General features: G+C 42.1%; 1 protein-coding gene across 1 annotated transcript in view; it reads right to left on the reverse strand.

The window, feature by feature from the left end:
- whrnb (whirlin b) overlaps window positions 1-25,656 on the reverse strand; it is a 139,634-nt gene that overhangs the window by 80,664 nt on the left and 33,314 nt on the right. The window contains exon 2 of the mRNA XM_028577761.1: window positions 1,168-1,341. Coding sequence (XP_028433562.1) covers window positions 1,168-1,341 — 174 coding nt within the window. The remainder of the gene's footprint in view (window positions 1-1,167; window positions 1,342-25,656) is intronic.

Genomic DNA, 25,656 nt, shown 5'->3' on the forward strand with positions numbered 1-25,656 from the left:
CCCACCTCACTGTGAACGTGGGTCCTTGACTTCCTGACAGGCAGACGCCAGGTGGTGAGGGTGGGCGGACACATGTCTTACACGCTCCTCCTTAACACCCCAGGGCTGTGTTTTGAGCCCCATAATGTACTCCCTGTACATTGATAACAATGAAAAGGACCTTACTGCTGGTGTCAGGACAATAACCTACTTATTAATGTCGGCAAGGCTAAGAAGGTGATAGTGGACATTGGGAAGAAGCATTTCAACGGGTAATATCAACGGGTCCTTGGTGGACAGCCAAGTACCTCGGTGTCCACATCACAGAGGGTCTGACCTGGGCGCTGCATACTGACTCCGTGGTGAGAAAGGTAAGGCAGACTGTTTCATCTCAGATGCCTGAGGAAATTCCAGGTATTCCACACAAATACTGTTAATAATAAACAGATTTGCAAAACACAGTAACACGTATTTGTTTTCCCTACAATATCTGCTCTTTGCAATGCAATATCCACTCATAGCAACCAAAGCATGATTGACATTGTTTATTTACTTATGTTTATTTACTTACTTATTAGCCTATATGTTTAGACACTCAAAGCACTTGGTTAAGGTAAGGGAAAGATGGTTTTCTTAGTTAAATGTAAAAAAGATAACACTGACTTGAAGCACAAGACAGGGTGGTTTTATAAAATAATTGCTTTGGTTGCCTAAATCGTTATTTAGGCAACCACGTTATTACTATTGATAGGCAAACAAAGTTAGTTTATTGCAGTTCTGTCACATTTATAACATGAATAGGAAATTGACTATATAGGTATTTTTCTGTTGTGTTGTAAGGTGGCTTATTTTTAGCAAGCATTTTTCTAACAAAGAGATCAATGTGTTATGGAAAATGGTGATTTAGCAATTCAGAAAGCATTGCAACAGGTGCATTTTTCAGATGATTCAGTGTGACTAAATCTTCTCTTGGGGAGCAGCCAGACAGGCCTGTGGTTGTTGACTTTGTTGTAGGATGAGTCTGTCTTCTAAAATGTCACAACACTAAAGGTCACGATGACCTCCGGGAACACTATTCCAGTCCTGAACTGCCTTATCAACTGGATCCCTCTATTCACTTATACCACACACACACACACACACACACACACACACACACACACACACCCATGCACGCATATTACTTACCGTCCTCTCCTCCATGCCACATCCTTGCTGGTTGGCCTCTTGGCTGTCGGGTGGCGGGGAGACACTCCGGCCCTGAGGGTCCACCCAACTGTACACGTGATTGGTAATGTAGCCTCCGGGGATCCGACCCATGGAACACACTGAAATAGCCATCTGTTTGCATCCCTTTAGTACCTGCATCACGAGAAGAGGGTAAGGTTGTCAAAGTGCTACACACGGGATGGGATGATCCCATCATTTACTAATGATGGGATCATTAGTAAAGAGAATGCTGTTTTGTTAGGGCTGTGTATTGGCAAGAATCTGGCAATACAATACTTATCACGATACATGGGTCACAATTCAATACATTGCAATATATTTTGATGCTGTGCGTAAGGCGATATATTGTTTTTTTAAGAGCAATTTTTTATTACTTTTTCATTTTAAACATTCAGAACAGACAAACACACTTGAACAAGAACAATCACCCAGTCCCATCCCCATTTTTTTTAAAGTATAATTTTAGAAAAACTAATATTTAAAAAAAGACAAAGTAGTTTACTTTAGGTAAGCAATTCAGTATACAGAAAGAACAAACTGCCAGTTTGGGATTGTGGTTCACAGGTTCATAGTGAGCAAATTTGTATATGCTTTGGCTGCTTTAAGTTCAGCCATAGCTACAATGTTAGCTACTAGCAAAAAGTCAGGCACTGCTAGGCACTGTTAGGCAAGGACACTAGTGGTGTGTCTCAGCATAGCCATCTAGCAGTAGGGGGTTTAAACACAACATAACTGTTTTTTTCTTTTTTTAAATCAATATTACTTTTTGAAAGTCGATACACTCAAGTGTATCGATTTTTTCTTACACGCCTACTTTTTGTTTTCCCCTTTTAAATCCGTCCAATCCAACAGAGATACATTATTCACTTTTTATTGTCTTCTAAATGTTTCCGAACAATGTTGCTCAAAAATAGGGTCTGGCAGATGTATCTTTGCACTATTTTTAGTCAGTGTGATGTTTATCTGAAAACAAGTGCTGAAATATGGCAGTTTTCATCAAAGCTGCTTTTTTGTCATTTTCTGTCCATGTTTCTTTCACTGTCCCTTTTAATTCTTTTCATTCCTGTTTTAGGCTGTTTTCTGACATTCTGGTCCATAGGAACGTGCAATGAGTGATCACAATAGGGCACACTGACTACGTTATATTCCGAAAAAGATATTACATGGCTAATGAAAGTGAATATTCCACTAATATTCCCGTTTACATGTAGCCGTGCAAAATGCATTTTTTTCAGAGTTAACATGTGGGGGCAGACTTGTTGGATCGTGCAAACACAGTGTCCCTCTTTCATTCCTTCATCCAGGTTCTTGAAAAGGTCGGCGTAGCAATGTGTTCGCATATCCAAAAACATGTTGATATCCAAGTCTTTGATAATGTTTGCATGTCACAAGAATGCCTCTAAAACCTGAATAATACCGAAATATCCCACATCTTAATCGAAAAATGCTATATTTGGGAAAAGGCCTTATTTGGAATATCCAACCGCAAAATACAGATTACCAGAGGTGGAAAAAGTACTAAAATATTGTACTCAATTAAAAGTACCAATACTGTACACTAGTTTGTAGGCAGTGGTGGCCTAAAGGTTAAAGAAGAGAGATTGTGACTGGAAGGTTGCTGGTTCAATCACCAGAATGGCCAGAAAAAATCTGGGTGGGGAAAGTGAAAGAGCAGTGCTTTGTGTTCGGTAGATTAATTCTCTGTGGTATCAATGCTTTTTGGCAATAAATCTTATACCGTTGGAAAGCCTGTTTAGTTCCCTAAAACGCAATTGTGGGATGAGCAGCAGCGCTGCGTATGTGGGTTGCGCCCGTGAAAGATTTGCCAAATCTTCTCTGCCAACGCCAAACAGCTTATTTTGCCATTGACTCGTTTGGTGTTTGGTGGATTGGATGATTCTGCCTTCGGCAGTTGGATCATAGGGTGGAGTGTGGAGAAGAATCGGAGAACGCTATGCTGATTGCTGCACCGATAGAGTAACACCTTTTGGTAGAGGCAGTGTGATGGTGTGGGGTGGCATCTCCCTCACTGGAAAAACGAGGCTTGTCATCATTGGAGGCAGTTTCAATGCAGAGAGATATAGAGATGAGATTCTGCAACCAATGGCAATCCCATATCTCCACAGTCTGGGACCAAACTCTATCCTCCAAGATGACAATGCTCGCCCCCCCAGAATGTGGGAGTGGAGAGGATGGAATGGCCTGCCAGCAGTCCTGACCGCAACCCCATTGAACATTTTTTGGATCAGCTTGGGCGTGCTGTTCGTGCCAGAGTGACCAACATAACCACGTTGGCTGACTTGCGACAAATGCTCGTTGAAGAATGGGATGCCATCCCACAGCAGTGTGTGAGCAGGCTAGTGACCAGCATGAGGAGGTGCCAGGCTGTTGTGTCTGTGTATGGTTCATCCACACGCTACTAAGGCTCCTGTAAGTGAAATGAATAAATTGTTAAATTGCCAATATGTCTTGTTCCTTCAAACTTCAATCATCCAATCCACCAAACACCAAAGGAGTCAATGGCAGAATAAGCTGTTTGGCATTGGCAGAGAAGATTTTACAAATTCTTCATGGGCTCAACCCACATACTCAGCACTGCTGCTCATCCCACAAATGCATGTTCCTTACAAATGGGGCACCATTTGAAAGGGAACAAAACAGGCTTTCCAACGGTATAAGATTTATTGCCAAAAAGCATTGTTACCACAGAGAAATAATCTACCATACACAAATTTCCTTACTTTTTGTGCTAAGTTTATATATACACTACCGGTCAAAAGTCAACACCCCAATTTTTCCAGGTTTTTATTGAGATTCATGCAGTTGCAATGTTTTATTGTACTCTGAAATGAAAGAATAGAACAAATGAACAATTTAAGTTAAAAAATAAATCATGGAATCAATTTATAAACCAAAATATATTCTAAATGTTTGATTCATCAAAGTAGCCCCCTTTGGCAGATATAACAGCTGAACAAACTCGTGGCATTCTTTCTACAATGGAAATCAAATATTCTTCAGAAAGTTCTTCCCAACTCTGTTGCAGAAGTTCCCATAAATGTGTGGCACTCGTAAGTTGCTTTGCTTTCACTTTTCTGTCCAGTTCATCCCAAACCAGCTCAATGGGGTTTAAGTCTGGTGACTGTGCTGGCCACTCCATGTTTTTAAGCTTACCATCTTGTTCTTTTTTCCTAAGGTAGTTCTGGCATAGCTTGGACTTATGTTTTGGGTCATTATCTTGCTGTACGATGAACTCCTGACCAACTAGGCGCATACCAGAGGGTACTGCATGGCGCTGCAAAATGCTGTGGTAGCCATTTTGGTTCTGGGTGCCTTTCACTCTGTACAAATCACTGACCCTGGAACCAACAAAACAGCCCCAGACCATCACGCTTCCTCCTCCATGTTTGACAGTTGATGTCACACACTGAGAAACCATCCTTTCACCTACTCAACAGTGTACAAAAATCCTGCGTGATGAACCGAAGATTTCAAATTTTGATTCATCAGTCCATAACACCTTCTTCCAGTCTTCAATAGTCCATTGGCGATGTTTCTTGGCCCAGGCAGGCTTCTTTTTCTTATTCTGATTTCTTAGCAATGGCTTTCTTGCTGCAACTCGACCTATCAAACGTGCAGCTTGAAGTCTTCTCTTTACAGTTGAAACTAAGACTTGCTTATTAACAAAACCACTATTAAGCTGTGCTTGAAGCTGTTGTCCTGTGAGCCGCCTATCACGCAAGCTGTTGACTCTCAGAAACTTGTCTTCTGATTCTGTGGTGGCTTTGGGTCTGCCAGACCTTTTCCTGTCAGAGTTTCCCCCCAGTTTCTGAGTACCTTTTGATGGTGAAGAATACTGTACTCACTGACACCTTGACTTTCTTTGCAATTTCTCTGTAGGAAAGACCAACATTCTTAAGTGTTATGATGGTCTGTCTCTCTCCAATTGTTAATTGCCTTTTTCCCGCCATTTTTATAGCAACACACTACTTTCTGCAGTACAATACTGTTCAAATAATGCTCACCAGGGTACGGTACCACAGTGTGTTCCAACAATACTTTTATACAAACAGAGGGGGTTGTAAGTAATCCAGACAAGTTGGAACACCTGTGGGAATTGGTAGCACCAACTTTCAAAGCTTGATCAACCTCCATTGCTGCAGAACAGCTTTACATTGTTAACCCATTTCTTGTTCCCTGAAAAAGGCCTTTTTGTAAAATACTGAAATGTACATTATTTTTCCAGTTTTGGGTAACCTTATTTTTTTTTAACCTCAGGCAGTTCACCACTTACCTTTTGTACCATTTCATGCTATTCATTGGTCTTTAACTGCTAAAATTGGGGTGTTCTAAAACTTTTGACCAGTAGTGTATATATATATATATATATATATATATATATATATATATATATATATATATATCCCCATCCATCCATCCATCTCCATCCATCTTCGTCCGCTTATCCAGTGTCGGGTCGCGGGGGGAGCAGCTCCAGCAGGGGACCCCAAACTTCCCTTTCCCGAGCAACATTAACCAGCTCCGACTGGGGGATCCCGAGGCGTTCCCAGGCCAGGGTGGAGATATAATCCCTCCACCTAGTCCTGGGTCTTCCCCGAGGCCTCCTCCCAGCTGGACGTGCCTGGAACACCTCCCTAGGGAGGCGCCCAGGGGGCATCCTTACCAGATGCCCGAACCACCTCAACTGGCTCCTTTCGACGCAAAGGAGCAGCGGCTCTACTCCGAGCTCCTCACGGATGACTGAGCTTCTCACCCTATCTCTAAGGGAGACGCCAGCAACCCTCCTGAGGAAACCCATTTCGCCGCTTGTACCCTGGATCTCGTTCTTTTTCGGTCATGACCCAGCCTTCATGACCATAGGTGAGGGTAGGAACGAAAATCGAGAGCTTTGCCTTCTGGCTCAGCTCTCTTTTCGTCTGGCGGTGCGATAGATTGAATGTAATACCGCACCCGCTGCGCCGATTCTCCGACCAATCTCCCGCTCCATTGTCCCCTCACTCGCGAACAAAACCCCAAGGTACTTGAACTCCTTCACTTGGGGTAAGGACTCATTCCCTACCTGGAGAAGGCATTCCATCGGTTTCCTGCTGAGAACCATGGCCTCCGATTTAGAGGTGCTGATCCTCATCCCAACCGCTTCACATTCGGCTGCGAACCGACCCAGTGAGTGCTGAAGGTCACAGGCCGATGATGCCATCAGGACCACATCATCTGCAAAGAGCAGTGATGAGATCCCCAGCCCACCGAACTGCAACCCCTCCCCACCCCGACTACGCCTCGATATCCTGTCCATAAATATTACAAACAGGATTGGTGACAAAGCGCAGCCCTGGCAGAGGCCAACCCTCACCTGAAACGAGTCCGAATTACTGCCGAGAACCCGGACACAGCTCTCGCTTTGGTCGTACAGAGATTGGATGGCCCTGAGTAGAGACCCCCTCACCCCATACTCCCGCAGCACCTCCCACAGTATCTCCCGGGGGACCCGGTTGTAGACCGGTTGGGCATACTCCCAGGCTCCCTCCAGGATCCTTGCGAGAGTGAAGAGCTGGTCCGTTGTTCCACGACCAGGACGGAATCCGCATTGTTCCTCCTCAACCCGAGGTTCGACTATCGGCCGAACCCTCCTTTCCAGCACCTTGGAGTAGACTTTACCAGGGAGGCTGAGAAGTGTGATACCCCTGTAATTGGCACACACCCTCTGGTCCCCCTTTTTAAAAAGGGGAACCACCACCCCAGTCTGCCACTCCTTTGGCACTTTTCCAGACTTCCACGCAATGTTGAAGAGTCGTGTCAACCAAGACAGCCCCTCCACACCCAGAGCCTGGAGCATTTCTGGACGGATCTCATCAATCCCCGGGGCTTTGCCACTGTGGAGTTGTTTGACTACATCAGTGACTTCCGCTTGGGAAATCGACGACAATCCCCCGTCATCCTCCAGCTCTGCCTCTAACATAGAGGGCGTATTAGTCGGATTCAGGAGTTCCTCAAAGTGCTCCTTCCACCGCCCTATTACCTCCTCAGTTGAGGTCAACAGTGTCCCATCCTTACTGTACACAGCTTGGATGGTTCCCCGCTTCCCCCTCCTGAGGTGGCGAACAGTTTTCCAGAAGCACTTTGGTGCCGACCGAAAGTCCTTCTCCATGTCTTCTCCAAACTTCTCCCACACCCGCTGCTTTGCCTCTTTCACGGCAGAGGCTGCAGCCCTTCGGTACCCTGCAACTGCCTCCGGAGTCCTCCGAGATAACATATCCCGGAAAGACTCCTTCTTCAGTCAGACGGCTTCCCTGACCACCAGTGTCCACCACGGTGTTCGTGGGTTTCCGCCCCTTGAGGCACCTAAGACCCTAAGACCACAGCTCCTCGCCGCAGCTTCAGCAATGGAAACTTTGAACATTGTCCACTCGGGTTCAATGACCCCAGCCTCCACAGGGATGCACGAAAAGCTCCGCCGGAGGTGTGAGTTGAAAGTCTGTCGGACAGGGGCCTCCTCCAGACGTTCCCAATTTACCCGCACTACACGTTTGGGCTTACCAGGTCTGTCCAGAGTCCTCCCCCACCCCCTGACCCAACTCACCACCAGATGGTGATCGGTTGACAGCTCTGCCCCTCTCTTCACCCGAGTGTCCAAAACATACGGCCTCAGATCAGATGAAACGATTACAAAATCGATCATTGACCTTCGGCCTAGGGTGCTCTGGTACCAGGTACACTTATGAGCATCCCTATGTTCGAACATGGTGTTCGTTATAGACAATCCATGACTAGCACAGAAGTCCAGAAAACAAACAACCACTCTGGTTTAGATCAGGGAGGCCGTTCCTCCCAATCACGCCTCTCCAGGTGTCTCCATCATTGCCCACGTGTGCGTTGAAGTCCCCCAGCAGAACAATGGAGTCCCCCACTGGCGCCCCATGCAGGACTCCACTCAAGATCTCCAAGAAAGCCGAATACTCCGAACTCCTGCTTGGTGCATATGCACAAACAACAGTCAGAGTTTTCCCCCCCTCAACCCGCAGGCGTAGGGAGGCGACCCTCTCGTCCACCGGGGTAAACTCCAACGTAGCGGCGCTCAGCCGGGGGCTTGTTAGTATCCCCACACCCGCCCGGCGCCTCACACCCTGGGCAACTCCGGAGAAGAAAAGAGTCCAACCCCTTTCCAGGAGTACGGTTCCAGAACCGAGACTGTGCGTAGAGGCAAGGCCCACCAGATCTAACCGGTAGCGCTCCACCTCCCGCACTAGTTCCGGCTCCTTCCCCCACAGAGAGGTGACGTTCCACGTCCCCAGAGCCAGCGTCTGCCGCCCGGGTCTGGTACGTCGAGGCCCCTGACCTTCACTGCCACCCATGTGGCAGCGCACCCGACCCCAGCGGTTCCTCCCACAGGTGGTGGGCCCATGGGCTGGAGAGATGGGAGCCACGTAGCTTGTTCGGGCTGTGCCCGGCCGGGCTCCGTGGCAAACCCGGCCACCAGGCACTCGCCGACGAGCCCACCGTCTGGGCCTGGCTCCAGACGGGGGCCCCGGGCTTCCTCCGGGCAGGGTCACTCCATCTCTACCTCGATCACTCATAGGGTTTTTGAACCATTCTTTGTCTGGCCCCTCACCTGAGACCACTTTGCCTTGGGAGACCCTACCAGGAGCACAAAGCTCCAGACAACACAGCCCTCAGGTTCACAGAGACACACAAACCTCTCCACCACGATAAGGTGATATATATATATATGTATATATATATATATATATATATATATATATATATATATATATATATATCAAGTATATATATATCAAGTATATATATATCAAGTATATATATATCAAGTATATAATGCCAATTTTGCAGGTTTTCCCCATTTACAAAGCATGTAGAAGTCTGTACTTTTTTATCATAGGTACTCTTCAACTGTGAGTGACGGAATCTAAAACAAAAATCCAGAAAATCACATTGTATGATTTTTAAGTAATTAGTTTGCATTTTATTGCATGACATAAGTATTTGATACATGAAAAAATCACAACTTAATATTTGGTACAGAAACCTTTGTTTGCAATTACAGAGCTCATATGTTTCCTGTAGTGCTTGACCAGGTTTGCAAACACTGCAGCAGGGATTTTGGCCCACTCCTCCATACAGACCTTCTCCAGATCCTTCAGGTTTCAGGGCTGTCGCTGGGCAATACGGACTTTCAGCTCCCTCCAAAGATTTTCTATTAGGTTCAGGTCTGGAGACTGGCTAGGCCACTCAGGACCTTGAGATGCTTCTTACGGAGCCACTCCTTAGTTGCCCTGGCTGTGTGTTTGGGGTCGTTGTCATGCTGGAAGACCCAGCCACGACCCATCTTCAATGCTCTTACTGAGGGAAGGAGGTTGTCGGCCAAGATCTCGCGATACATGGCCCCAAATATCCTCCCCTCAATACGGTGCAGTCGTCCTGTCCCCTTTGCAGAAAAGCATCCCCAAATAATGATGTTTCCACCTCCATACTTCACGGTTGGGATGGTGTTCTTGGGGTTGTATTCCTCCTCCTTCTTCCTCTAAACACGGCGAGTGGAGTTTAGACCAAAAAGCTCTATTTTTGCCTCATCAGACAACATGACCTTCTCTCATTCATCCTCTGGATCATCCAGATGGTCATTGGCAAACTTCAGACGGGCCTGGACATGCGCTGGCTTGAGCAGGGGGACCTTGCGTGCGCTGCAGGATTTTAATCCATGACGACGTAGTGTGTTACTAATGGTTTTCTTTGAGACTGTGGTCCCAGCTTTCTTCAGGTCATTGACCAGGTCCTGCCGTGTAGTTCTGGGCTGATCCCTCACCTTCCTCATGATCATTGATGCCTCACAAGGTGAGATCTTGCATGGAGCCCTAGACCGAGGGAGAATGACCGTCATCTTGAACTTCTTCCATTTTCTAATAATTGCGCCAACAGTCACCAAGCTGCTTGCCTATTGTCCTGTAGCCCATCCCAGCCTTGTTCAGGTCTACAATTTTATCCCTGATTCCCTGAGTCCTTACACAGCTCTCTGGTCTTGGCCATTGTGTAGAGGTGTGGACAGGTGTCTTTTATACAGGTAATGAGTTCAAACAGGTGCAGTCAATACAGGTAATGAGTGGAGAACAGGAGGGCTTTTTAAAGAAAAACTAACAGGTCTGTGAGAGCCGGAATTCTTACTGGTTGGTACGTGATCAAATACTTATCTCATGCAATAAAATGCTAATTAATTATTTAAAAATCATACAATGTGATTTTCTGAATTTTTGTTTTAGATTCCGTCTCTCACAGTTGAAGTTCAACTGTGATAAAAATTACAGACCTCTACATGCTTTGTAAGTAGGAAAACCTGCAAAATCGGCAGTGTATCAAATACTTATATATATATATATATATATATATATATATATATATATATATATATATATACTCTATACTCTTGAATGCTGCCAGTTCAGTCACCTTTGGCAGGCACATCTGGCATTGCATGATGATACTATTGGCCCTCTTGAATTTAAATTAAAAACAGTCTTTCAAAGGTGGCCAAGGATTTTCGTCGTTTGGGGCAGCAGAATTAGATGTTTCAGCTAGGGCTGTGACGATAACCACATCACCACAATTCCGGCGGTGACGTGGCACTCATCATCACCGCCATCACCGCATATTTTGTATTCATTTTTTACTTTTTGCTCGCGGAAGTTACAGGAGAACAGATATTGTGTGATATGAAATATAATGAAAGCAATAATCATTGTGTAGTTATCCTCCTCAACTGACTTCTAGCCTACACAAGAGTTTATGGAGAGAAAAAAAAAACTTAAGTTGCTCGTTGCTTCAGCTTTGCAGATGAGAATGGACAGTCTATTGAGGGGCGTCGGACGTGGACACATTAACCTTAACGCTGCAGTGTTTACCATTGGCCTAAGAGCTAGTGGAGTTTCCTTCTGCTTATAGCTTAATCCCGATAAAACCGCACTGTTGAATTTCAGCCTGCATGCACGTTTTATAGCCTAAACAGAGCTGATATTGGTTTTATTAGAGAGAGCAACAAGTTAGCGGACTGCCGAGTTGCCCTTGTTATGGTTTTGGTGTCTTGTCTTATTTTGGTAGTCTGTTTTGTGCTCTGTTTCCTGTTTTATTTTGACGGTCTTGTTTTTTGTCTTGTCTTGTTGGTTTTACTTCCTGTCTTGTGTTTTTCCGCCTTTTTTGATTACTCTACCCAGCCTAATGTGTTTCACCTGTTTCCCAGCCCTTGTGTCACCTGTCTTGTGTTATCTCATCACCCTCTGCTCTGTATTTAGTCTTGGTGTTCCCCTTGTCCAGTGTCAGATCATTGTTTGTATGTTTCTGTGTGTGCCTGTCGTGTCTCCTGGTGTTAGTTTGTGTCTGGTTTTTTGCTCCATGGATTTCCTTTTGTTTCATTTTTGGTATTGTTGTTTTTGCCTGCTGCTGCGCTCAGGAATTGGTTTCTTTTTGTGTTTCATCATTAAATCCTCGTTTTCAACGTACTCCTGCCTGCTCTCTGCATTTTGGGTCCGCCTTTCCCTGCTACACCCTTAACAGCCCTCTCTGTGCGCTCAGCTGCTAAGACCACTGTGCTGCGAAGCGTCTGCCCTCGGCATTGTCAGCAAACTTTTTTTATTTGTATTTTATTGACAATAGAGCTTTCTTTCACTGCAGTGGTGAGTGGTTCTGGGCGCGGTTTTTTCGTTTTTCAAAGTTTTTTTTTTTTTTTACTCTGACATATGGGATTTGTAATGTAGCGAAATACAATACTTCACTCAAAACGTAAACAAGTACATTTTAAATTACTGATTTTAAAAACTACTTGTAAAATACAAAATACACAACAAAACTACTCAGTGTGTGTGTGTGTGTGTATATATTGGTGTGCATGTAAACGTACTCACTGACTCGCGTAGGGACTCAACAACATGAAACATGGCTAAAGTGCCAGCTGTAGCAGGGGTAAGGTTTGCAGGATGGTCCTTGTAGACACCAGGGCAATGTGCCACCCTGGTTTTAGATTTTCTTTGTCTCTCTGTCTTCCATAGGAGTTTCATTGTCCCAGAGACCAAGAAAATAATCTTGGATTACTCACATAGTCCCGGCCAGACTTAAAAGATGTCTGGATTCTACAGCATTTTAATGTGATTAATTAATAGTCTCTCAGCCAGAATGCTAGAGATGTGCATTACCACTTCCCTGATTACTGACCCTGAAACCCCAGACAAGACTTCAAACCAACAGCCACATGTCTTTCCAGCAACCCTGAAATTAAAATTATTTTTAAAAGTATGTCCATTGATAGAGCCCAAATGAAAATGGACTTCTGGGTTCTCTTAAATTCACACTTTTAATAACATACTTGACTCAAAATCCAGCCCCCTAAACATAACCTTGCATCATGTTAAGCAGTTCACTTTTAATTGTTGAGACAGGGATGGTAAATTCCTTAAAAAAAACAATACATTGTTTATTTTTTACAGGCCTGACCATTTCCCAAAGCTCAAGAATATTGTGGGTTAGACTATGCAATGGCCTAGAAAAAAATGGGAAATGTGGACTCCCACATCCCCCACCCCACATTCTCACGAGGTCAGAGGTCGGAACACTGACTGATATATATATATATATATATATATATATATATATATATATATATATATATATATAATGTGTGGTCTACATGTGATACTACCCCTATACTTTAACCATGCCCACTTACTCAGACCATGCCCCCTTTCATAACATTTGAACAATTTAAGGTAGAGTCTTGTGTGAGGTGTCATTGAACTCAATTCCTTCTTCATTGTTGATGGTTTGGCCCGCCCCCTATGCTTAAACCACGCCCCCTTTCATAACTGGTGACCCATTTAATCTAGAGTCTTGTGTGAGGTATCATTAAATTCCCCCAAGGGCCCCCATTTCCTCTTTAATTTAATCTGCATCAAGGAGTTCTTTTGCTCTTCTGTCAGTTTGGGAAGTCCTAATGGCTCTATGGAGGAAAATGTTTATTCATCAGTAGAGGTAGATAATGACCTATTGAGATCAGTATAAAATTCTTTGAAAAAATTGTCTACAGTTGCTGTGAAAACATTGTTTCAGCATGTTTAATTTTACTTTCTAGTTCTAACAGTGCTTTAGCACTATTCCTCTTACGAAAGAAAGCATGTTGTATAATGTGCCCCCCTGATCACAGCCTTTAACGCCTCCCATGCCAACCCTGAATACAACACTGAGGACCAATTGATCATCCAAGTACTCTTTTAGCGACCAGCAGTCTTTTAACAGATCTATCATTTGTGTCCTTGTCAAGTGTGAGGTTACGCACCGTTCATAACCCCACTCCAGCTACAATAACCTGCCATGCACTTGCCCCTACACAGACATGATAAATTGGCTTGCTACATTGTTGGCTGAGCCCAAGGCTGACATTTGTGCAGGCTTTGACAGGGTATAATTCACCCTGCCAGCCTTTTCAATAAGACAAGCTGTATATTAACGCAAAACAGGTTTTGTCTGAGCAGGCAGGGCCAATCTTGTAAACCGATATTGACGGAGATGCAGTCTACAAAGCAAAAAAGATTTGATTTAAATTGAAATATTCATCTTGTAAAAATGTGACACGTATACTTTACAAAATAATCAATAAGACAACATTTAAATTGAATGTCCTTTTTAAAGGTCCCATGACATAGTGCTCTTTGGATGCTTTTATATAGACCTTAGTGGTCCCCTAATACTGTATCTGAAGTCTCTTTCCCAAAATTCAGCCTTGGTGCAGAATTACAGCCAATAGTCAGTCCCACAATAAGCTTTTCTAGGTATGTGCCATTTCTGTGTCTGTAGCTATTTAGGAGGAGAGAGGGGGGGGCAAGGTGGAGGGTGGGGATGTGGCCTTGACCAACTGCCACTTTGCTTGTTTGAAAGCCATTATATCTCTCTCATGGGTGGGCCAAATTCTCTGGGCGGGCAAAGCAGAGAAAGGGGAGGTAACCTTGTTCCTTATGACCTCATAAGGAGCAAGATTCCAGATCGGCCCATCTGAGCTTTCATTTTCTCAAAGGCAGAGCAGGATACCCAGGGCTCGGTTTACACCTATCACCATTTCTAGCCACTGGGGGACCATAGGCAGGCACATTAAGGTTAAAAAAACTCTCATGCCATGGGCCCTTTAAACAAAATGGAGATAGACTAGAAAGGCCCTGGAAATCAGCCTTATATGACAAACATCCGATTTACATACATACACACATATATATATATATATATATATATATATATATATATATATATATATATATATATGTGTATATATGTATGTATATGTGTATATATGTATGTATATGTGTATATATGTATGTATATGTGTATATATATGTATATATATATATATATATGTATATATATATATATATGTATATGTGTATGTGTATATATATATGTATATGTGTATATATATGTATATATATATATATATATATATATATATATATATATATATATATATATATATATATATATATATATATATATATATATATATATATATATATATATGTATATGTGTGTGTTGACAAAATTGTAGCATTTGCAAAAACGTATACTCTTTATATTTATGTAAAATTGATGATAGTTGAGAACAAGGGAATGATTGTCTGGCCCTTGAGCTTTGTGAAGCTGCTCAGTGAACAGCAGATGACTGTGTTTCTACTTAGAGGCTCACAGTCTGTAGTGAGTAATACTAGTCAGCTGCCAGGAGAGAATAAATTGGCTGAAGAAATATGATTTTAATTAAGTCCTGTGTTTAAACATACTGTTGATAGGAGATTGTTCCTGACTCTATTTGACACCAGGGCCCAGTTTTTCAAAAGGTTTAATCCAGATAAAATTGATCCGGATTTAGTAATCCTTTTTTTGCGATCCGTGATCACGTAATCCATTTTACTTTTGAGGCAGTTTTTCAAAGCCACATCGGATTGGATCAATCTGATCCGGATAGGAACTTTTCAGGATCACCCAATCTGGATAACCAGTGCTCAAACAGGATAGGAAATCACAATGTAGAACCATAGATATGTAAAGAGCAACAAGTAGAATAGCCAGTGTGGGGTCAATATAAGTTTATTCATATTTGAAATGAAAACACACACATTTAAAAAAAACTAAAAACAAGAAAAACCCCACCCTATCCTCTTCCAGCAGTCCGCTCATCTGAGACCTACAACACAAACACTGTACATTGAGGATATTTATAACAAGTTTCAAATATAGATGTATTGAATTAAAAAAAAAGACTTAATGTCAAATACTCCACAATAATTTCAGACTTCCTCATCTGATGTGGAGAGACCAGCTTGTCCTAAAAGCGTAGCCTTTTGGAGGCGGATCTCAAGTCTGGCCTTGGTTTGCTGCAGTTTGGTCAGAGTCAGTCACTGTAGCCTGACGGATGATCAAATAAAATTAAAACCTTATGAATAAATAGGATATCTTGTAAGATACTGCATGATCCAAATATAGTATTATTTGATACATTTTTAAAGTTTTCATTACATTTTGGGCATGAAATCCACGCTGAATCCACCCTTCTGATGGGATCAGTTTAATCCAGATTTTTTGGATCAAAGTGATCCAAATCTTACAAAAAAGTTCTGAAAAACCCAAACTAAAGGTTTGATCCGGATCAAAACCAAGATTGGATTACGTGATCTAATCGGATTATGTAATCCGTTTTTTCTTTTGAAAAACCCATTATCAAGATTTGATTCAATCCGTTATCCAAAATCTTAGTGGATTACTTTTGAAAAACCGGGCCCAGGAGATTCATACTTGCTTTTATGTCCTCTGATCTTGATTACTGCAAAGGCTTATTTACTGCCCTTAACCATCAGGCAGTTGCTCAGCTCCAGGCTGTCAGAATGCTGCAGCAAGGCTTTTTACCAGACTCAAGAGAAAGAACCACACTGACTTCTGCTGCCATCATTACGTACATTTCTCATTATTTCATAATAACCTCTAAGGCTTGTCAAGAAACTGGTCTTTGCTACATTCCAGACTTTTTAATCTCCAACACAGTGAGTTCTGATATTTCACATGGGCCACAGCATTAAGCGGACAATCAATTATTTGGCATTTTGGAAATCAATTGCTAAGCAATTGAGCCAATGGATTTCACAGTGGTTCTGACCTTGAATGTTATCTGACTCAGCTGAAGCGCTGCTGGCGCTGACTCTACCAGGCCTCTTACTGCACTCAGTCCTCAGCCTTTTCCATCCACAGGGAGAAACAATGTAATCCCAGCAGATGGTTCCAGTACACTAAGTAGACTCTTGGCACACTCAGCAGCTCTAGCCTAAAGATACTGCAGTCCAACAAACACGATTTAAACAGAAAGTGAAAGGGACAAAAGCATGGAAAGATTTATGTACACAAATGTCATGCAAGGCACCTTTTTACATTTGTTCATAATATACTGTATAATTTTTAAAAGGGTGGCAACAGTGGTGGGCCAATAGAGCCTTTTCAGACAATTTGACTTGTCAAAGCAGGAAAAGCATAGGTACAATTAGCAACATCAGTGATGGTTGCATTCCATTTAGGTGAGCCATTCCAGGGCTCTGGTATTGTGCATGCTCACTTACTGACATGGTTTACTGGGACAATTAATAGAATGGAGTAGGAATGTTAATGATTGACCATTAACCAAGAAAACAGTTTAAAACAAAAAAGTTATAAAAAACTTTTTGGCATGATAAAAGAAAAATAGGCTATATAATTTATTTTGTAACTGCTAATTAACTCGCTAGTGCTAAATCTGCAGTAGTAAGTTGTGTTTTAAACTGCTCTTAAAAAAAACTCTAAATAAGCACAAGGGAGCCATCATTAATGTTAATAGTTATTCCTCTACTTTTCCTGCTTTGACAAGTCAAAATGTCTGTCATTAAAGGGTCTATAGTCAACACATTTTCTCTCCCAGCACGTAAAATACGGATGCTTGGTCAGGTGCCTTTAGCGTTGTTATTGATGCTAAAAGTCTCCTTTAGCGTCAGATCTGAAAGCGCTTTATCTAAACGCACTGTGTTGAGACTATCACTTTTGAAGCAGTTAGGTTTAGGGAAAGATTATGGGTGTGCTTATAAAAGGTTCGTTTACGTGACACGCGGGACAAGAACGGGACATTTGGGTTTAGGAAAAGAATAACGCGACAGTTAGGTTTAGGAAACAGAGAACACAACAGTTGGGTTTAGGAAAAGAAAAACGCGACATTTGGTTTTAGGAAAAGATCATGGTTGGGGTTATAAAATGCATGTTTCTGTGACATGCTGGACACAAACCCCAGGGTGAAAGTCTTGTTTTGTTTGACCCCTCCACCACCCCAACCAACCAATGCAGAATTTCGGGCTTTAATACTACTCGCTACCGTTGTCACTCATAATACTAAATCATCTTCACGTGATGCGGAGCTGCTGTTCTGCCCGGTGCATTCCATACAGACGCTGAAGGGGGCTTAATACGTCTTATCTGATGCTGACAGCCAATGACCAAGCATCCGTCCACGGGTAAAGTTGTGTGGTCAGTCCATCGGTCTGTCTTCCATGAACAACTGTGACAAATTGAAAAATAAAAAGGTCCTACAGGTCAAGAGCAGGAGCAGTAAGACAATCAGACAGATTCTAAACAAGCTTCCAGATTAGCCAAAATTATTTAGAAGATAATTCATTAATACTCTAAACCAATGCTGCCGTACTAAGGGAATAGGTTGTAACTTAGATTTTTGGCGAAAATTAGTTATTGTAATTTTTAGGACAATAAACATAAGTTTTATCATGTAGACAAACTTCAAGTTTCAATTTGGTTGTATTTGGGGGGAAATGAGATGATGTTTTTGCCGTAACTTTAAAAAGCCAAGGGGAAACTGTGGTAGAAGCCAGAACATCAGATACTGCTTCATGCCTTCATTTCACGTGCTCCTGAACACTCAAATGAAGTTACATTACGCTGCCCTGAAGTTACGGCACGCTGCCTTGTTCTAAGCGACAATCAAAGTGAACTGTATTGCCGGAGTAGCTGGAGTTACGGTGTTATGTTTTATGCAATTAAATCGTTTCGCAGTGCTTGCTTTTGTTAGATCGACATAATCGTGACATGACACTGTCATAACTATGACATGACACTGTCATGAATGTGTCATAAACGTAAACAAGTCATAAATGTTTATGACTTCTGTCATTAAGCGTCATTCGGTTTTCGTCATGACAAGTTGACATTGTTTGGGTTGTCTTGATTATGACAACTTGACATTAATCAAAATGACATTAGCAGAAGTTGTCTTGGTCATGACAAGTTGACATTAAATTTGTTTGGGTTGTCTTGATTATGACAACTTGACATTAACCAGGTTGACATTATATATATATAACTTGTCATGACAAAAACCGAATGACCCTTAATGACAGAAGTCATAAACGTTTATGACTTGTTTATGACGTTCATGACACGTTCACGACAGTGTCATGTCATAGTTATGAAAGTATCGTGTCACGATTATGTCGATCCCTTCAAGTAAAGTGTTACCCATTATTGACATCTAGGTTAGAATGGCATACTCTCGAGGGAAAATTATGCTGGAGATGGCTTTGAAACGTAAACGTCAAGATCAAGGTAAGAATGACATGCGGGTGAATAAAAAAAAAAATAATCTTGGTAGTCCAACATAAAATCCAGAAATAGTTAGCGGTAGCCTTTAGCTAGCGATGCAAACTAGTAGCCTAGGCTAACCTACTTCACAAACTAGACACAAACACTGCAAGCCATAATCAACAACGTATCCAGTAACAAGCAATGCATTAGAGCATGGCTTGCAGGATATCTTAATTCACAACCCGTAATACAAGGCTATATGTACAACTGAAATAAAATTTGCTTTTCATAGGCTAGCTATCTCCACTGACTGAAAACTAGTTGGAACTGGTTGGAACCGCAACGACACACCTTCCACACACACACACCCATACACCAGCAGCAGGAATGTAGTAATTTAGAGCCTACCTTTTATTGAACCCTGGTTAAAATCCATGCCGGCTAGTCAAATCTCCCAGGTTGTTACAGGCTGTCAATTTTATCTATGCAATCCTAGAGTTTAGTGTAGCTGTTGGTTAGTGGGGAAATTAAAGCTAGTCACAAAGCAGGTAGTTTCCTTAGCCTGATGTCACGTCTTGATTTGCCAAGAAAGAAAAGAAAATTGACCATTGGACGAATCTCACCATGCAACTCATTGATGTCATAGGTGTCACGTTGTAAAGACCAGGGACGTCGTTAGGCCTATTTGAGAGGGGCTGAAGCTACCCCAAAATGTTCCTAAGCCCCCCTAAGTAATAATAACAACAACAATAACAATTTGATTTATCCTCATTCATATTTAGACGCAACAAATTATATATATATATATATATATCTACTAAAAAATTGCCGAAAAGTCGGAAGTTAGACAGAAGTACAAAGAGTTGTTGTGCTATCAAGATGTTGCACCGCACCGTCTCGTTGCATTGGTGTGAACTGGCAGCTTTCAGAGTGTTGCGAGTAACTGGAGGATTCATCTTTTCTCATCGCTACTCTTTGGTCTGAACTCGCTACGCACTCTCCACCCACACATACACACACCCAGGACCTGAAATTAACACCCGACCACCAGCCAAATGCGGGTGAATTTTGCAATTGGCGGGTAACACTGTCAATCTACCTGCCACAATGAGAATTGAGTGACTCAGACGCGTAACTATCGGTAAGCAGGGTACGCGGTTGCTTCTCGGACCAATCAGGGGCCCGCATCACTGGAAGACATTGATTGACAGCCGGGGCCCCCTATTGCATTTTCATTACTTGCGACAATCCCAGCAGTCCCACGTGCAGCCACTGACCAAGCGGGAGTGAGAACGGGTCAAATTAATTTCCTTGTTTGTGTTATGAAGACGAGATGTGTGTGACTCGAACATCTGACATTTACCAACAAAACGTACAGCGAAAAACCGTGCAAAACTTTTCAGACCATCCTGCCAACATGTATACATTTTTACATCAATGTACGCTGTAATGATTTTTCACTATAAAGTCGCTATTTCAATCCTGTCGGCTCTCTGCAGCGGGCGGGTCACACACACACAATCACACATGGTAGATGCAGGAAAAAACGCAGATGAAACGTACAGGATGTCCTAAATTGAGGAAAGCTACGTTATTGTAAGCGCAATGATAAGTTAAAGTCCAATAAGTACTTTATCAAACTGTATGAATGTGTCCCAGCCCAGGAGTGTGTGTGTGTGTGTGTGTGTGTGTGTCCCAGACCAGGATAGGAAATTAACTAACAATGTCAAGATCAACAAGCCGCTGACAGTGACAGATATGTTCATATTTGATTCATTCATTTTTTTCTTAAATCCACCAGCCAGAGTAATTAATTGATAGTAATAATTATTATTCACCCCAAAACAAGTTTCCTTTTTTAAAGAACTATACAATTTTTTTTTTACTTTTTGTAACTTTCACTGTCTATGTGAATCCCTATGCAGCATTATCAGTAGTAGGCTACCATGAATAGGACAGGATAGTATCATAGAGACACAGCAAGTCATGCTTTCCACCTTTATGAGGCAAAAAAAACCTGCTGGTGGTCAAAAAAGTTAACTTCAGGCCCTGCACACACCGATACACATGTTAATGGTGAAAGGAAGTTGTAAGTTGTTTTTAATTACCTGCTTACCTTCAGCTATGTTTTCTTGAGGTAAAGGAAAGGGGATATTTTGGTTTGCTATGGAAAACTATAGTCTAGCTAGAGTGAACGAGCGAAATACAATAAATGGTTAACTTAGCAAGCTAATCACAACTGTTTATTCAATGCCAATAATATAGCCTATCTCTATAGTAGGCATTTTCTAAAACAATATAAATCCTCATAGAATGTTGTTGTCACTGAAAACTAAATGTCATAGGGTCCCTGTTGATGCTATTGTATCGTTGTATCCTTCAATTCATTGAGCAGATGAGATGGATATTTGAAGATATTTCAGCAGAGAGAAAGAGAAGCAAGAGATTGGCAGCAACTTTCTGCATTCACTGGCTATGATAAATTAAATAAATATGTAGATCTTGCCTAAATGTAGGCTAGGTTAAAGATGAGCACATGCCCACAGATACACATGTGAAAATAAAATAAAAGCGATCCTACATACAGTACATATAGTATATACTGTACAGTAATCATTACTCCAAATATTTTATTCCTTCTGACATCAGGTTATTGTATTTAGACAGTAGCCACTTGAAATAGGATCTGTATTAATATCTTACATGATAAAGTATGCAGTGATGCCTATTTTTTTCTTTTTCTTGTACTGCTATTTGTCATATTTGTTTAACTTACCAACTTATTAGCTGTCTGGCCTCTGTCTGTTTTTGGACATTTTGGATGTTGTTTGATGTGACCAATTTGCATTTCAAAGTCATGAAATTAGCATCAGGGTTTTGTTTTGAAAATTTAACTTTATGAGTTTTTTTAACATTAATATGCATTCCCCCAGCCTGCCTATGGTCCCCCAGTGGCTAGAAATGGCAATAGGTATAAACCGAGCCCTGGGTATCCTGCTCTGTCTTTGAGAAAATGAAAGCTCAGATGGGCCGATCTGGAATCTTGCTCCTTATGAGGTCATAAGGAGCAAGGTTACCTCCCCTTTCTCTGCTTTGCCTGCCCAGAGAATTTGGCCCACCCATGAGAGAGAGACATCATGGCTTTCAAACGAGCAAAGTGGCAGTTGGTCAAGGCCACACCCCCACCCTCCAACTTGCCCCCCCTCTCTCCTCCTCAATAGCTACAGACACAGAAATGGCACATACTAAGGAAAGCTCATTGTGGGACTGGCTCTAGTGTCTGTAATTCTGCACCAAGGCTGAATTTTGGGAAAGAGACTTCAGATACAGTATTAGGGGACCACTAAAGTCTATATAAAAGCATCCAAAGAGCACCATGTCATGGGACCTTAAAAGGATAAGATAGAAGGAAGTAGAAATGGAAGAAGAGGATATGTCTGTCACTTTTTATTTGTTAACATATTGGTTTCTTGACTGGTTGTTGACATAAGTGTAGCTCTAATATAGTAACGAAAGATGTGAGTGCAAAGATTTTGCAAACGCAAGTTACAAATTACCTGGGGGCTAAGCTCCCCCCCCCCATCTTTCAATCCTAGTGATGTCCCTGGTAAAGACCGAATGGCAAAGCTGAGAATTATCCACAGCTTTGCCGAATGGGTGGTTGCTTATAATCAATAGCCTATGTGTTGACTTGTATGCTTACCAGAGCTGTGGTGTCAAATAAAATATAATTGTCTTCTTTTACATGACGCAACATTATAAGGTTTTGAATGCTGACACAAAACTGAGTAAACTACTGTATTGTTTGGCCCAAATATCCCATCGTAAAAGGAAATAGGCACTTCACTTCCCTTAGTTTGATTTCCCCCTTGGTCTCCTAGCAGACAAACTAATCTTAGAGACCTCTTACACTCCCTTAACCATATTCTTATAAATATAACACTGATAGGCTTTTTATATATATTGTTTTTTTTCACGACCAAGCAAAAAGTATCTGTAGTGTCACATTATGAGCAATTATAGATGTCACTGTGGTTTAAGCTTGGAAGCTGTATGTACACTAGTAACACTAGAACAGCCAGCCTGTCAGCCTGTCTGCCACGGTTGTACTCGCAGTGAATAAACCAATGGCAGAGAGAACATACTATAAGTAGATATTTAAAGGAACACGCTGACTTATTGGGAATTTAGCTTATTCACCGTAACCCCCAGAATAAGACAAGTCGATACATACCCTTCTCATCTCCGTGCGTGCTGTAATGCTGCCTGACGGTTCCAGCATTAGCTTAGCCTAGCACAGATCCTGCAGGTAACTGGTTCCAACTAGCCTACTGCTCCAAATTGTGACAAAAGTGACAAAATAACGGTAACATGCTATGTTATAGTCACAGCGTGTAAAAAAAACAACGTAACATGAGACACAGCCATCTTCTAACATTAAACAAACCGGTAACTATATTCTCAGACAGGCTTGCTGCAAACATATCACTCCGCCCAAGTACTATATTCTTCCGCCTGAGAATATAGTTCCCAAAAGCTGAAGAAAATGCCCAGACTGGCGGACAGTGACGGACTGGTAATCTGGCATTTGGACAGATGCCAGAGGGGCCGCGGGCCCTCGTGGGCCGTTTGTGCCGGCCGGCCAATCAGAGAGCCGCATGATTGTCTCGGCCCCCTTTCAAGCATCAATAACAAAGTTCTTTTGCTAACCCATAGCCAAATGTATCCAAATCCTTCACACTTACTAGTTGTGTAATCCGATTTGTATTTATACCACATATGAGTCTCTCAATATCATGTCATGGTTACCCTCTACAGTCACGAACTTTTACATAAGTCTGTAGTGTTTTGTAGCAAAATTACTTATTCTGATCAGATGTTAAAAAATGTAAACGTGAATGGTTTGAAATAAACAAATCTACCTGCATTTCTTTTATTTGAACATTTGTTTGCAAAAGTTAAAATGAAGCAATGCCTTCTGGGAATTTCAAGACAGAATCAAGTAGAGCCGAGTAGACCGCGTCTGCGTCTTTATGTGTCTATGGTCTGCGTCAGTGTGGTGGTTGGAAGTTGTTGACAAAAAAATTAATCGACGCATCAAGCGACACAAGGGGGGGTGGGGGCAGAGAAAAAGAGAGAGAAATATAAGAGAGCACTGTTGGCGGACGTTGAAAAATGCTGCAAACTGACTGAATTGTTTTTAAACTCAAGTGCAGCTTCAGCTAGCATTAGCGCTAATACAGCTAGCATATTAGCGACACAGCTGAGCCAGCACACCAGGGAGAAAGACAGGACAGTGAGGAATATGAGGAAGAGGAAGAACAAAACGAGCAAGAGGAGGATGAAGAGATAGACATGGATAACGAATCTGGAGATGGAGACCAATGCTGCAGGAGGGAGTGTAGGTACAGTAAGTTTGACTACTTCAGAATATTATATTATGGAGCGGCTGGCTCTGACGATTTAATCATTTTTTTTTGGGTGAGGCTATTTGCACCCCTGGTACAACTAGCAGTGTATGCTATTTGTACCCTGGTGCAATTAGAAGTGCTATTCGTACCCTGGTGCAATTAGAAATGAATGCTATTTGTACCCCGCCGGTGCACACAGCAATGTGTTCTATTAATACCCCTCTGGTACAAATATCAATGTATGCTATTTGCACCCCTGTGCATTTACAGTAGGCCTACCTTGGCATATATTTACACACCTTATTATTATTATTATTATTATTATTATTATTATTATTATTATTACCTTATTACACCATAACCAATCCCACTCCTCTTGTCTAATCCTAACCAACCCAACCAGAGCAGGCATATTCATGAGTCTTCCCCTCATGCATGCCCTGACTTGCGCAATTGCATGCAAATTATCCAATCCAAAATTACAAAATTAAGATCACCTCACCAGGGAGTCAAACTCCTAACTCCCATACCAAAGGTAAGCATTCTAACCACTCACCTAGCAGTTCTTACAGAATGTTGAACAACTGTTTACCACTTGCTTTCTTCAAGCCTCGGTTGCTAGGTGATCGTACTGTATACACAGTGTTGGGAAGGATACTTTCAAAATGTATTTCGTTACAGAATACAGAATACATGCCCACAAATGTAATTTGTAACGTATTCACGTATTCTGAATACTTGGATTACTTCAGGATTACTTCCACATTGAATTGCGTTTTATAAGTGTAGGAATGCGGCTATCACATCTAGCTTACTAAACAGGCCTAAAATGGTGTGTTCTTTTTATTCCAACTAGCTGAATGTGTACCTGAACAAGCAGATAGATTATTGTATTGGTAGTCCCGAACTGCTACAAAAATCGAACCGCGGTCTAAGCTACCACAAGCTAATTTTAGCTAACGTTAGCATGTCAAACGGGGCTAGTCAGTCTTTAAACGGCTCTGGAGCTAGTAAATCAGCACGTACACGTATAGGAGAATGTAAAGTCGCACGTCAATGTTAAAATAGCAAGGTGACCAGTAAAACTACGACTACTACCCTTGGCTAATTAAAAAATTACTTTAAGATGCTTCTTCAGGTTGGAGGTGGAGTAATTTGGACGCTGAAAGGAGGTTGGTTGCTGGCAAGCAGAGGCTGCACGGCACAGTTAGCTGTATTTCATTCTCCCTGTTCGTTCTTTAATGTGAAATGCTGTTTGAATTTCCAAGATAGAAACGTATTGCTGCCCTGTCTCTGTCGTGCTCGTTCCGACTCCATTGTGACTGATCACGCAAATAGCAATTTTTTTCTGTTTCATATTGGGGCTTCTGGAAAATGC

This window comes from Perca flavescens, chromosome 5 (assembly GCF_004354835.1).
Source record: "Perca flavescens isolate YP-PL-M2 chromosome 5, PFLA_1.0, whole genome shotgun sequence".
NCBI lineage: Eukaryota > Metazoa > Chordata > Actinopteri > Perciformes > Percidae > Perca > Perca flavescens.